Below are 15,762 nucleotides of genomic sequence, written 5' to 3'. Positions count from 1 at the left end.
AATCACACAAAGGTTAGTTTTTACTTCTCATTTACTTTTTACACAATCCAAAACCCCCTGCATCCTTTGATTATGCAGTATGCAGGTAGAAAAAGTGTGGACATCCCTAGATTAAACAGTCTCTTGGTTGCAAATGTGCTGTGGAAGGTCTCCTGCTCTGTCGTGCTTTCTCTCTATTTCACTCGGTGGAGGCAGACAGTCGCCCCACAGAGTCTCACTTCTGTTCATAGTTCTCTCCTGAGATGGAAGGTTTTCCTTGCGTCACTCACCAAAATGTTTGCTAAATGTGACAAGATGTCTTTGCAGGGGCAATTACACATTTGCCTTATAATTACAATAATTTCTCTCGCTCTCTCTACATAGATATACACTCCTGGTGGATCTTCAGGACGTTCTAAGTAGAGCTTCAAAATGCAAAATGAAAAAATGAGAGTGAGACAAAAACATTTTTGAATAAGCAATTTATAGAAACAAGCAATAAAGTGAAATAGGCTGTTCATCAGCTGAAAAGTTTAGACCATATCTTAAAAAAAAACAAAACCCCACTCAAATAGAAATGACATTTTCAAAAAAAGACTAACGAGTTGCTGCAACAATTCTTGTTATCACCTCAAAAAATTGTTGCTGCATGCTTGACGATTCACTGTCTAGAACCATTTTTGTAAACATCCCTTGCCAGCCATCCATAAAGTTGTGAAATGAATTTCTCTTGGAGATGAATAAAGTATTGAGCTCTCTATCTAAATGGATTTAGATCTGGGGAACACGCAAGATGTTTCAAAAGAGTGAGCTTATTCCTCTGGAAAAAGTCCTTTGTCAGGTGGGCATTGTGACTGCAGCGTTGTCCTGTTGAAAAAGCCAGTCATTACCACACAGACGAGGGCATGAGTCATGAGGGATGCCAGCTGCAACATCTCAACATGTCCAGTTGCCGTCTGACACCCCTGCACAAACTGAAGCTCCATTGTTCCATTGAAGGAAAAAGCACTCCAGATCATGATGGCGCCCCGCCCCCTCCACGTTGCCGTGTGTAAAAAACATCTCATGTGGGATCTCTTCCACAGGTGGAAAGGTGGAATTTCTTCCACCTTTCAATGTCTTATGTTTGGTGCTCTCATGTAAATTCCAAACGGGCAATTTTGGCGAGGAGGAGGCGAGGCCTTTGAAGAAGTTTTTTTGTTCTTCAAACCCTCCCCTGTTGTCTGATGGTTATTGGACTGCACTCGGCACCAGTAACAACCTTCAATTGGGTCTTGGATTGTCTTGTGTTTTGACAGACAGCCAATCGGATCCACTGGCTCAGGGCCGGTGACATTTTTTTGGGTCTACCACCTGAGTTTTTAGTTCCATCCATAACCCTCAGGATTTTTGAAAAAGTTTCAAATGACTTAATTTAGCCCCAAGGGGCAATTCATTTGATTCATTTTGGCATTTAAAGGCTGTTGTCTTACATTTTTGATCAGCTGATGAACAGCCTATTTCACCTTAATGCTTGTTTGCAATAAATTGCTTACTCAAAAAAAAATCTGTCAGTCCAATTTCTTCTTTTTGCATTTTGAACCTCTATTTAGAACATCCTTAAAATCCAGCAGTGCACAATGTAAATTCTTAAAATTTTTCAACTGGTCTTACAATTTTGACCAGGAGTGTACATACCTCCTGTATATATACATATATGTCTGTTTTAATTTTTTTTTTTATTCAGTTTTTCACCTTTTACACCTATTTTAGCACCATAGAGTGTGTGCTTTTTGTGTCAGTGAATAAAACAAAAAAAATAGTTTGCCAAATGAATGTGCCTAACAGAATACTAGTAGTACAGTGTAAACTACGCATCACAATATTTGCTGTTGGGTGTGTGAGATGGTTAGGCAATGCAATCAAAACCCCAAAGGGTAAAATACAACCTGAGACAGTGTACGAGAACTGAGGCAAAATGTGGCAAACAATGTTGTCAAAAACTGAATCATATATACAGGGGCGTTTGAAACAGAGGTTTGACTGATTTGGAAGCAAATTTCCTTGTACTCACGTTCACATTGAATGACATCTAAGTTGAATTGCTGAATAGCCCCCATGCTGATCTGTTTCAGTTCGGTGTCCAGCAGCATCTGCATCAGTGATGTCGATAGATGCTTACAGGCTGACATACAAGCTGTCTGGGCCACTTTACCCTGCAGAGAGAGCAACAGTAGAAGGGGGAGAGAAGACCAAGCAGTGACAGAGAAAATAAGGATTGTGTAAGGCAGACGGAGATGGGTTTAGGGGGACAGTAAATGAGGACAGAAGTGGAGGATGAAAGGTCATATGACGTCATTTGAAGGGGTGAACATGAATAGAGAGAATAAATGACGTAGCATATTAGGATGTCAGAAATTGGATAGTTGCATGAAAGGAGGGGAGTTAGGGGGCACAACAGAGAAAGCAGGAAACCATCGGTAAGAGGGATAAATAAGTAAGAACAAGGAATAGACAGAGAGACAGAAAGTAAGAAAGACAAAAGACAATTAAGGATTGTAACAATTTTAAATGATGCAAAAATTTCAATACATTCAAGAGGATAAAACTGTCTGTCATGTGCACAGAAGACAATACGTGTTTCCCTGTACAATTAAACAATTACTTTGCTGGCCAAAATGAATGCCAAACAACATAAGTGTAAGCATAAAAATAGGTAAAATAATAGTAGAAATGTGACTAAATACAATAAATTATAAACAGTGCAAAATATAACCATGACGATGCAAAAAAACATACTGTAAATGCTCCAATTATTTACCTAAATTGCAGAAGACTAATTGGAAGCAGGCGACAGAGAGAGGCTGGATGCTGACCAGTTATGATGATACTTGAATGCCGAATACTCGAATCCACAGAAAACATATCTCATTCACCCTAAGTCTGTAATATACTGTACAGTACAGCATACATGTACAATGTGACGTGAGTGCAAGATGGCGGTGCTCTGTGTGTGTGGCTATTGGCTACAGCATCACTAGCTTTGACAGTCAAATTGTTACAATCCAGCCTCAAAACTTGCAGCAAGGTGAACACAAGTTTATTTAATGAAAAAAATTGTCATTTCCTGTCGCCATTGTGTGGCGCTGAGACAAATTCAGGAAGTGACCTACGCATAGCTTCAAGGTGTCGTCTTCCTATCATACCGAAGGAGCGAACGAATGCAGGAACAAATTATGAAGACCTGACCTTATGGAGCCAAGTTATGAACGTTTACAGACAGACAGATTGACCATCAAAGTTTGCCGCCATGCCCCACATCCTCTGGCGCAGACTAAATGAGTTCTTAACTGTTTCGTATCTGTGATTGTCATTTGGGCTCATCTGGTCAAAGTCCCTAAGACTAGTTCGTTGAAATACAACCGCTTGTTTTTGCCCAAAATGGCCGCCTCAGATATACATTGCTGACTTCCCGTTTGTTGTGGAACATGGGTTCTTGAGACTTTTTTGTGCGTCCGTTCCTGATGGACCACCAAATTTTGGGAATATCTGTGAAACTAATTGAAAGGGGGCGCTACCGAGTGAGTTTTTTTGTTCCAAACCCCTAAAATATGACATGTTTTGGGCAGACACACTCTGAAACATTGGTCAACATTGATTTTGTGCATGTTAAGGCCCTCAGAAAAAACAGTTTCAAGAGGGCCTCGCTTGGTGCTAATAATAATAATAATAATAATAACAATAATAATAATAATAATAATAATAATAAATACATGTATAACATTAAGGTGATAAATACGGGTGTTAATTAAAATCACCAGTGTGATTTATTGTGGAATATACTGGATTCATCTATGTAATACCATCATGCAATGTCACTGCAAGCTGGAGTGTTTCATTGGTGGCCTAATCAATAGTCAAGAAGAGGGCTGACAGAGCCCCTGTCACATGGCCCATGAATGCTGAGAACGCTCCCCCGCCCCACCCGGGTCACTGGTCAGTGTGAAAACAACCAACATGGAACGGGAGGGTCAAAGTCAACTTCCAGAGGTAGTATAAGCCCAGACCGAGGTGAGAAGTTCAACTCCCAACACACACTTCCCCTGCCCTACTCTGTTGAAAGCAACAGACATCAACACACATCTAACTATCTGATCCCGGGAAGCCAAAATGCTATGTGAACGCGCACACAGACAAGAGACTGTCCCACTACGGTGGGTTCAGTGCAAATGACACAGGAGAATAAGCTTGTAAATCCCGGATGTACTGTTGCGGCAATTTCCTGCTTTCTTGTTGCGAAAGAGACGTCCTATTTAAAAATCAATATTAAAAACTTACGTGACTTTAACTATTAACCCGATGGTAGCCAACCAGGTGTCCACAGGGGGCCAAGGACGATGGACTCACACTAGGCCAGTTGTACTGGACTTGTGAATACACGCTGTCCTGTGCTCAAACGGTGCAGTCGAGCCACAGCCCGTTTGCTCATTCCATCACTTCTATTCTGCTATATTTCTGCAATTTATCTGACTTTGTGGAATATTTCCAGTCTTATTTGGAGTCTATTTTTATTTATTTATATATATATATATATATATATATATATATATATATATATATTAATCACATTTTGTCCACGGTTTACTCACAATGCATCACATTTAATCACTAATAAAAGATAAAAGTTTTTATCTACAATAAGTAGTGATGTAAAGCTCTTTGTGGTAAATGATTCAATATGCAACTACAACAATAACTACATCAAATTGTATGTAAAGGGACATAAATCTTGCAAATTATTTTATTCAAAAATAATATTCAGTTAGAAATCCCCCAGTTTTTGAATGTTTAATGCCAGCAGCGGCTTGTCCCACTGTTTGACAGTCCTATAACACACCTTCTACGTTCTTCCATGCTGCACAGTTAACTACTGCACTGTACCCTTTGCTAATGTGCATATCTGAAGTACACAACCTTTCTGAAAAGTCCAGGATAGTGGTTCATTTGGTGCTTTTCATTTGATATTGTTCCTGTCTTAGTTTGGTACAATCCATAATAAATTACATCGCTGTAATGCACGTATGTGTTACTGATGTGTTGAAAATGATTTGCAGTGACTATAGCTAGCTAGCTAGCGCCCTAGCTAATACTATTTAAGTCCATTGTCATTGAAACTAGCCTCCAAATAGCTGTCCTCCGCTATGCCGGTACCTAGCAGCTCCGAGCCCAAATTGTAGCTAGCAGTTCAAAGCAAAAATATCTGCCGAGAGATGGCTCGCATCTAAAAAATAAATAAATAAATCAAAAACACTCGTTAGTTGGGACACTCGTATGCCAAGGTACCACTGTATAAATGACAATTTAAAAAATACCTGCAGTGCGCCAGTAACTTCTCTCTTCTCCCAGAGGCGACGTACTTCCTGACAACTCAAGTGACAGCAATACAAATAACTTCGGTCTTGTCGAGAGAGCCATCTGACAGTGCTTTGAAGCTAAACGTACAAAATACCCTTTTCCACGTCTAGCTCCACAACAAGTGCTGCCGCTGCAATTCCTCTAACTACGGCGTCGGCCAAGGGTCACACAGGACGGTGTGCACGTTAATCGCGCGTCCAAAATTTCTGTTAATGCATTAACATGTTAACTTTGACAGCCCGAATATAGATAGATAGATAGATAGATAGATATATAAATATATATACATCACACAACGCACACACACGCGCACACACACATTCCTGATCATAATTTTAAAACCAGTTGAAAAAATAAGAATTTACATTTTGCAAATGTTGAATGTTAAGGAGGTTCTAAGCAGAGCTTCAAAATGTAAAAAGAAGAAAGTGTGAGACAAAAAAAAATTAAAAAATTAAATTTATTGCAAACAAGGATTAAGTGTAATAGGCTATTCATCAGCTGATCAAACGTTTAAGACCACAGCCTTTAAAAGCCAAGGTCTTGGCAAAAATGTGGATTCAATGTAATTTTCTCTTCTTTAAAGAGTCTGAAGGTTATGGAACAAAAAAGTCAAGTGGTACACCCAAAAAATGTCACTGGCCCTGAGCCGGAGGATCCGACTGACTGTCGGTCAAGACACAGCACGATCCTCGGCCCAAATGAAGGTTGTTACTGCTGCAGAGTGCAGCCCAGTAACCATCAGACAGCATCTGCGAGAAGAGGGTTTTGAGAACAACGTCTCGTACAACGCCACAAAATTGCCCGTTTGGGATCAAACGTGGGACATTGAAAAGAGGTTGAAAGTTTTAGTCTCTGATGAGGAAAAAAAGTCATCTTGACGGTCCTGATGGCTTCCAGTGCTATGTGGAGATGTTGTAGGAGGCATCCCTCATGACTGAAGGCCCTCGTCTGTGTGGTAATGTTTTTTTTCAACAGGACAACGCTGCAGCTCACAATGCCTAGAGGAATAACGTCACTGACCATCCTGCGTGTTCCCCTGATCTAAATCCAACTGAGAACATTTGGGGATGGATGGCAAGGGAAGTTTACAAAAATAAACATCAGTTCCAGACAGTGGCCTCCGTGAAGCCATCTTCACCACCTGGAGCAACATTCCCACCAGCCTCCTGGAAACACTGGCATCAAGCATGGTGAAACAAATTTTTGAGGTGATTAACAAGAATGGCGCAGCTACTCATTACTGACTCCATCCATCCATTTTCTATACCTCCTCTTTAGGGTCGCGGGGGCATACTGGAGCCTATCACATTTGACTTTGGGCGACAAGCGGGGTACACCCTGGACTGGTCGCCAGCCAATCGCAGGGCACATATAGACCATTCAACCATTCACACTCACATTCATACAATTTAGAGTCTCCAATTAACCTAACATGCATGTTTTTGGAATGTGGGAGGAAACCGGAGTACCCGGAAAAAACCCACACACGGGGAGAACATGCAAACTCCACACAGAAATGCCCAGGGGAGAATCGAACCCAGCTCTTCCCGATCTCCAGGCTGTTACTGTGTTGGCCAACATGCTAACCACCAGACCACCGTGCAGCCCCCGTTACTGACTCCTGAACTTAATGGTTATTTGTAATAAATTGTTTACTCAAAAATGTTTATGTCTCACTCCCGTTTCTTCCCTTTGCATTTTGAAACTCTACTTGGAACCTCCTTAAGATCCACCTGAAATGGCAGTACAGTGCAACAGCCAGCAGCGATACTCACCGACATGGATGGATGTTCATTGTTGTTATTCTGAGCAGACCCCAAACCAAACCAAAATGGACGAGGAGTGGGGAAAAGGGGAAAAAGGGAAAGAAATGTGGCAAGAATAAATGGACAGGAGGAGGTCAATTTGAAGTAGTGCAATAGCGCATGCTTAACAGAAGTCAAATGATCAGGGAATAAAGCAGGCAGGAAAAGGTTAATCACAGTGCTGTTCATTTTAAGGGGTATGCTTGTGAAAGGTGGGGATATTCTTACAAAAATGCAAATAAAACAACCAAATTAAGGCACAAAAGTGGATGTTTGGGGAACTATAGAAGCTACAAGTGCAACAGCATAACCAAGTCCTCCTGACAATGCCAACAAAAAAAACCCCTGCTGAGTTGCAGATGACATGCCAAAGTTGATAAGAAAAGAAGAGCATGGTTGCGACACATATTGACCAATCACAAACATACTGTATATTTTCCCATTACATACAGTTGAAACCAAAAGTTTACATACACTGTGTAAAAAGACACATAAACCTTTAGCAAATAGAAATAAGCATGATAATACTAACTGATCTAAAACAGGAGAAGTTTAGTCTGATTTAATTTCAGACAGTTGAGGAAAAAAAAACACGTACCTGCCTTTTTACACGGCCTATGTAAACGTCTGGTTTTAACGGCAACATGGGTTTTCACAACTGAAGAACATGTTGCAAAAACGTTGTTAACAAAAATGCCTTCACCTTACCAAAAAGGTCGTGCAGTCAAGAGAAAGACGTGCACAGATTAACAAGTGGGGCCAACTCACCGGGAGGTGTGTGAAGACTTGAAACGTGGATCGCAGGAAATTGATCAGGTCCATGAGATAACCGGAGGCCCGCCCATCTGACTCCGTCATACCCCATTCATAATCTGCCAGCTGGATAAACTCATCGATTTTCTGGTTCAGTTTGGTATAGATTTCTCCTTCTGCAGCATGGCGGGCATCCTGGAAAACATCTTCCATCAGTCTTCAGAAGGGCAAAAAATCTTCAGAAGGCCGTGAAATTTCAATGTGGAAAAAATTGTTCGATCTGTACGAGCTAATAAAGAAAAGTAAAAGTGGGTGCAGCAGTCGGCAGCATTTACGTATACCGTATAATAACATTATGTGTCCAAAACGCACACATTATTAAAAATATACATACATTGCACCGTTTATTTTCTGATTCTAATCGTTTAACATTTTCTTAAGTAGAAATCGCTTAATTTGCACATGGGAAGAAACAGGGAAGAAACCTAAGATGTGGCCACCGTGAGCGTGGCTTCTTGGCGTGAGCCCCGCCTACCATCTGAGTGCACACTGAGTTGTCTCTTTCTGTTTGTCAGTATGTGACCAATAATATAATGTTACAGAAACATTTATTACACACCATGACATTCTACAGTCTGTGTAATGTCTTTAATGTAAGTGTGATGTCATTATTCTTGCTGATAAGAGAATAAAAGATGTAGAAATGTCAAATGGAAGGCACTTGCAGTACCGGTGGATCCTGAAGGGGTGGTGTGTGAGTGAGCTGGAAGGTGCTTGTCACTGCCATCCTCCCACAGAGGAAAAGCCAGCGTTTTCTTTTTTGTCTTTCTGCTAGCACTAGCTAGCGAAAAATCCAATGTATTCAATATATTATTATGCTCTGCTGAATGAATGGATGCATTTGACTGCCAAGATGAAGGATTTTATACCCAAGCTAACCAGGAAGTGATCAGACTTTTACAACAAAGTATCAGAACTTTTCCTGGAGAAGGATAGGCTGCAGGTACTTTATATGCAAATAAAAGGAAAGAACACAAATGTCTTTTAGTTTATACAAATAAATAAATAAATGGGTCTAAGTATCGGAAAATGTTTAGATTTTTTTTAACCAAAGTGAATAACTCCCCTCTTTTTTTTGGTTTGTCCTCTTAATGAGCAACCTGTATTGAGAAAATATATACACGTATGTAGAAAAAAATATATATGTATGTATAAAGGAGTCAGTGCCTCACCAGGCATGAACCACACTGAAATGTTACTGCATTTCGGTGCTATATTTAGTTTGGCCTTACTCTTACGCTTATTGTCTAGAAACCTTTATTAACTGTAGAGCTGGGCAGTGTTTAAATTAATATTTTAACAGAGAGAGGTCTGAGATGATTTTCAAACTCAGAACCTCTGGGCTTTAAGGCAGACATGAGAACCACAACGATACCGTCCTGCCCGACTCTGGAACAAATTATTCCAAATATTTAAAAAAACAACTTCAACAAGCAACCCGTAGCTGACTGCTGTACCACTGTATGTTATCATATAATTATGAAAAACAACAGTAACAGGTGCAGGAGTAATCATACAAAATATTTGATTTCCATACATGCTAAAACTTAATTTACATTTTTAAAAATGTGTACAGGTAGTCCTTGGGTTACAAACAAGTTCCGTTCCTAGACTGTACTTATCAAGTTTTAGTGTAAGTTGGGACTAACTTCACAGTTATGGCGCTCAAGCTGTACACAGAACACATCAAGGACATGTAAAATCCAGTAAAAGAAAGATTAAATGCGAGAATTATCCATGTGGTTGTCTTGAACAGTACAAGGGACATTGCAAGCGAGGGAGAGACAGGCTCTTTGGGAGGAGGAAGTCTCAATTATGAGACCACTACGCTGCTTGGTTATCACGGTTCATTTCTTTCTTTTATGCACTGCCCCCAGAAGGGAGGCATAATGAAGTGCATAAAGTCAACTTAAAAGGGATATATCCTTACTCCGTGTAGCTGCGAATGAGGCTCACGCACTGCATTCATCTGCACCCCTGAACTGTGCGCAGTGTGTATCCTTCCGCCATGCATGGTCTAACTAGTTCTCGAGTGAGTTTACTGTTTATACTGCAAAATTAATTAATTACCGTAAATTCCGGAGTATTGAGCGCACCTGAATAGAGGCTGTAACCACTAAATTCAAAGAAAAAAAAAAGGTGGGATATTTAGTACAGAGAACAATGTTAACTTTCAGTTAAATAAATGTTTATTTCCAACCAGTGCTGAGCAGTGTGTGTAATACGGCTGGTTAAACAGTAGCCTACCAAAAAAGTCATTCATCGCTGTCTTCAGCTTCCTCCTGCATCTTATTCTGTATCGGAATTGAACAGCCTCATAATTCCTTCGTCACACACTTTGTCAGACTCTCTCTCTCTCTTTCGTTGTCACTCTCCGTATCACTTAGCTCTTGAGATTGTGCTGTCTTGTTCATCACGCAGTAGTCCAGCCCTTCGAAACCCATTGGTGATAGTGGGGTTTTTTTTATACCGATTCACGCCTTTAAATTGAAAGTTGCGTCATATGCATTTCTTTGTATGTTTTCCATGAAGCATAAGAGCATATGAGATGTCGCGAGATTAGAACGTGACCATAAATTAGCCGCATCACTGTATAAGCCACAGGATTCAAAACGTGAGAAAAAAAGTAGCGTTTTGGACACCGGAAGTTACGGTAATTTATGGGAGCACGTTCGTAACTACGAAATGCTGTAACATGGAACATGCGTAACCCAAGGACCACCTGTAGTGGGACTAAAACAAAAACTTCATGCCTTTTAATAAACACAGTGATGACCAAGTGTCTTACCTTGAAAGTAGACAGGCCATAAAGTCTTGTAGTGTGTACTGTTTCCGGGGACACATTGGTAATGTTTGTTATGAACTCCTCAAGATACCTGCAGGCTTGCTCCAGGTGGGTGGTGTTGATGATGATCTGAACCAGCTTTAGAGAGAACACACAATTCTCGCTCAGAATAAACAAACAAAAATAAGCAGGGTTCAACTTTATTTATAATGTTTTGTTAATACCTCAGTGAGTCCGATATGTGGCTTCTTAATGAGGTTTTGCAGACAACAGCTAAGTGTTCTTGTCAGCAGCAGGTTGGTGGACTTTCGCAACATATCATCTATCTCTGTTGAACTGGATAAAACAAAACAAAAACTTGTGGATCACGATTACGAAAAAAAAAGACATAGGAAAAATAAAGGTCTAGTGCTTTGATATAAGAGAATTACTGAGTATGCAATGATTGATCATTGTCCAGAGAGCCGTACCTTCGGTGTAGTGACTCAGAAAACTTGAGGCTGGCATAAATGAACTCTTTCACTTGCATATATATCTGTGGGACAGACTGGGACATTGGCAGCTTCTTCGGAAAGTCCTGCTACTCATACACAAACAGACACAAAATAGAGCATTCAATGAAATGTTTTTCTTTTGCAACCCCATGAAGATGACACTTGATGAAAATGAAAATATTGTGGAACTAGTTCCTTTGTTCTACAGTAGATGGCTGGGGTGAGCATTTGTCAATTATTGGAAAATAACTGTCTTGTAGTGAAGGTGTTACATCAATTTGGCTATGGATCAATGCTACAGCTATGTGTTAATGCACCTGCATGAATGCACAACTGGTGCACCTTATTACCTTCTCTATCTCAGCATCGTGGAAGGGGAAGCGGCTGACTACCAGTTTATACTCGTCCTCTGTTTCCACTGGTATGGGACTGTAGTTATCCAATTCGAAGATCTCCCTGCAGAAATATACTGTTTATTGTTACCAGGGGTCCCCAACCACCAAGCCGCAGCCTGGTTCTTCAAGCGCAACGATAATTTAAAAATGACACTGAAAATAACTATATCAAATGTTATGTAAATGCAATTTTGGAAACAATGGCAATTATTTTGCTCAAAAATAATATAGTTAGAAATCTGCCAGTGTTTATGTGCATGTTTATGTGGTTTTGTTTTATTGTGTTTCGGAAAGTGGCGACCCGTCCCACTTTCTTCAACGGCACTTGAAAGCACCATAGTTGTGTACATGTGCAAATGGTTTCTGATGTTGCACAGATTGACTTACACTGTATTTTTCCTGTTCTTCTTTCACCTCCTATTTGTTCTCAAATGCTGATACTATGTGGGCAATGCAGAAAGGTCCGTTATTGAGTGCCGATGTGCATATTTGTTCAGTGCACAACCTCAAGTTAATTCATGCCAGCACACTGCCTGTCACCAACACACAAACGACTTTCTAATGTTCTCTCTGAAATTATATTGCATTCATTTTGTGCTTTTAATTTGATGTTGCAACAAGGTTGGGGACCACTGGCTACTGCAATGAAATGTGTGGCACTGAAATCTTGTATTCTTTGAAATCTACTTTCACAAAAGCACCCTTTGCTCATTTTAGATTTGAAGATACCTCACTTGGAAGTTCGTAGAAATAGTGATTGTACAAAGACAAATAGTAAACAGGAGCAGCTTGTGTTGGGCAATCATGATGCAGACATGCATTTATGTTACGACAACATTCTGAGAGTCACAACTATATTCGCAAACGTTTTAATCTATTTCCACACTAAACTAGAATTTATGACATTTCCACCATGGTATACCGTAAATGCCGGACTGTAAGCCGCTGACTTTTTTCACACGCTTTGAACCCTGTAGCTTAAACAATAATGTGGCTACTTACAGTTCCAGTGATGCTTAGAGTGTAGATTCAGAAAGTAGTGAAATGGACGCTAATATCACAGTCTTATGCCACGATCGTGTTTTGATCTTACAAATCTTAAGTAAATTTCATCAAGTGTAGAATTACTACAACTTCTGCTTGGACCACGGCAACTTTTAAACTCCGATGAAAAAAAGCATCTCACGTCTCACCCATCGGCACTAACAAGTGACACTACGAGTGTAGGTAGAATTGCAGGGTTTATCGTGTGTCTTTCTGTGTACATAACCCATGTTATAACATGGACACCTGTGGCTTATAGACAAATAGGGCCTATATATGTACAATTTTCTCTTGCGGCTTACATTCAGGTGCAATTTATGGTAAATTCCACACCTGTTAACTAGAGAACATCACAAAAAGATCATCCAGCCAACTAAAACAACAACTTGAAATTCAGTTGAAGACAACCATACTGTATACCACTGGGAATTCTCCCATTGTCCACAGCAGTGGATCTCAACCTTTTTGAGTTGCCACCGCCAGGATAACCTTTTTTGGTGTCTTCGATACCCCTCTAGCAGGGACTGCAACATAATCCCATGCATTTTAGCGCGTCATCTCGCTATCAAAAGAGCTACATTGTCTTATTGGTGAAGGTATTGTGTTTTGTCTGTAAGGGTCGCTTAAGTTTTACTGGTTTCAAGCCTCTGCCTGCCAGAACTTCAGAGCAAATGACACATGCATGTAAATGCATGGTTCAAAAAGTCTACCTTTGTTATGCTCTATTTGCCCACCGATGGAATCCAAGTTGTGGGCCTCGAGCCTGCTCCAAAACATCCCTATATTTCATGAAATTCCAAGGCTATTATTATCAACAAATGCTGTTTGGGCCTATCCACATTACAGTGCTTCTCTGATGAACTGACAGCATGCCATAAAACGTCAACTCATCTGCAAAACTTGGGAATCATCTATCAACTGGTGACTTAAGGCGTAACTAAAGTTTCCAATGGTGTTTTCACTCTTATTGTACTCAGTACAGGTTTTCTAATGCCTCCTCATACCACACCTCCAAGGAAGTGCTCTGGCGCCCCCCAGGGGAGGTGCACCTGACACTTTGTGCCAGTCGAAAGCTCATGACAAATATTCCCCTTTCCCCGTACATCCATCAGCCTGACTTGAATGCAATTTTCGGAACGTTGATAAATGCTGACTGCAAAGCAAAACATTGTAGGTGATGGAGTGTCTCATATGAGAAGTGAATTTCCATTGGCTGAAGACAGTGGAATGCACACGCAATGTAACAATTACATTCGGTACAGGTGGAACCGTGTCTTGTACGGGTGCGTGGGCTGCGGATCAAGTACTTATTTTCCCTACAGTATGTCTTGCACTTAAAAAGGACAAAAACAACAACTACAGACAGACAAACATTGTCAAATCCCACCTGAATACAAGTGCCCATTTCTTCAGCAGAGTTTCGTTGTACTGGTCTCTGACCTCAAACAGCAGGTCAAATAGTCGATTCACAGGGAAGCCAAAACCCTTCATATATAAATATAGAAACCAGAGAATTAGTCACATAATAAAGTTGACAATGCTTTAGTCATGAGAAAAACCAACAACCTGTAGTGTGTCAGCAAAGATAACAATAAGGTTCTTCAGCTCCAGGACCAGGTCTGGATCTTCACAGTATGACTGAAAGAAAGAAAAAAAAAATAAGTAAATGGTGAAGATGGTTTGAAATGAGGATTGTTGTGAAAATCACAGCTTATGATTGGTATTAATTGGGGTGTCCAAACTACTTCCAGTGAGGGTCACTTTGATATTTTGTAAAGATATGCTAAGAAGGTGTATGTATTTCATGAAAAACTTGCATCTCAGCTTTGTGATAAAGGCGAAAAAGCCTATTATTAGTATGAATTTCAGTCTTTGCTCTTTTCCTAATTTTGATGTTTTTTTTCCATTTTCCAAATATTTCAACTTTCTTCTACGTAAATGTTCTTTTTCTAATATTATGCCTTTACTCCCATAATATTGTAACTTTTTCCCCACCTAATTTTTAAAAAATGACAACTTTATTTTGTTTTGTTTGTTTGTCATAATATTACTAAATAACTAAGTAAACTTTTTTTTCTTTAATATTTCAAAGTTATGCTACTAAAATTACATAAATTCCCTATTACAAGTTTATTCTTGTAAAATTGCGACTTTTTTCTATCAACTCATTCAATCCCAGACATTTTTCAAAAGACAACCCCTTCAGTACCGGCCATTTTAGACGATTTTGACTGATCTTTTAAGGCACACAGAATGTTGTGTTCTATGGCTATATAAATGTGAAACCTACCAAAAGAAAGATTAGACTCCCATCTTTCATCAGAAATAAAGTTTGTTTCTACCTTTTTGCGTTCTTTACTCATCAGCTAATCAGGAGCACAACATGGGTAAGTTTCAGGAAAATTCCAGTTCCCAACTACAACAGTTTTTGTGAAAAGATACATTTCAAGCATAACTTTCACTTTGACACAAATATTTTTTTCAAATATCTAAACAACTATACCAACATAAACAAGACAAAAACGGGTTGTTTTATATCAAAATAAATAATTTACAAATATAACACAAACATCGTGAACTATTTACAATTTCACATTTGGAACTGAATTATGTGTGTGCATGTGTGTTAAAATTTCCCTTCAATGCGTAACTTTCTGCACGCTATACTCCTCCATGCGCTCTCACTTCATCCCTCCTGTCATGTGTGATTTTTCCGTTCACATGATCTCTGCCGGGCTCTTATCAAATGCACTTCTGCCACCTTGTGGCGTTTTTTAAGGCTTAAAGTTGTTCTGAAGTGAAATCCATTAGTGTTTAAGTTGTGTCAACACCTCTTTTTGCCTGTCGCACGAAAAAAAACGTAAAATACATATAAATACGTTGTTGGGATCGGGCGTTCGGGTTTATAAAAACTTATACCTATGTCTTTGGTATTGAATTAGTTAATATTTGGACTTGGACAGCTGTTATTTTTGCTGTTGTGTTTTCTTTTTACTCTTCTTCTTAATTTACAGTTTTAGAATGTGCTGCGGCCCAATACAAAAACAGCT

At 39.7% G+C, this 15,762-nt stretch overlaps 1 protein-coding gene across 5 annotated transcripts in view; it reads right to left on the bottom strand.

Moving 5' to 3' along the window:
- Nucleotides 1-15,762, bottom strand: part of exoc6 (exocyst complex component 6) — a 114,140-nt gene that overhangs the window by 67,779 nt on the left and 30,599 nt on the right. For 3 of the 5 annotated variants that reach the window (XM_054756091.1, XM_054756114.1, XM_054756107.1), the window contains exons 13-21: nucleotides 14,279-14,350; nucleotides 14,100-14,197; nucleotides 11,624-11,729; nucleotides 11,250-11,359; nucleotides 11,004-11,115; nucleotides 10,783-10,917; nucleotides 7,950-8,129; nucleotides 7,152-7,181; nucleotides 2,033-2,174 (exon numbers count right to left, since the gene is read on the bottom strand). In XM_054756091.1, coding sequence (XP_054612066.1) covers nucleotides 2,033-2,174; nucleotides 7,152-7,181; nucleotides 7,950-8,129; nucleotides 10,783-10,917; nucleotides 11,004-11,115; nucleotides 11,250-11,359; nucleotides 11,624-11,729; nucleotides 14,100-14,197; nucleotides 14,279-14,350 — 985 coding nt within the window. The remainder of the gene's footprint in view (nucleotides 1-2,032; nucleotides 2,175-7,151; nucleotides 7,182-7,949; nucleotides 8,130-10,782; nucleotides 10,918-11,003; nucleotides 11,116-11,249; nucleotides 11,360-11,623; nucleotides 11,730-14,099; nucleotides 14,198-14,278; nucleotides 14,351-15,762) is intronic. The other 2 variants (XM_054756098.1, XM_054756122.1) reach the window with 1 other exon arrangement.

Source organism: Dunckerocampus dactyliophorus, chromosome 2 (genome assembly GCF_027744805.1).
Source record: "Dunckerocampus dactyliophorus isolate RoL2022-P2 chromosome 2, RoL_Ddac_1.1, whole genome shotgun sequence".
NCBI lineage: Eukaryota > Metazoa > Chordata > Actinopteri > Syngnathiformes > Syngnathidae > Dunckerocampus > Dunckerocampus dactyliophorus.
Note: the sequence above shows the minus strand (reverse complement) of the source record. Positions and strands in the feature narration are given on the sequence as shown.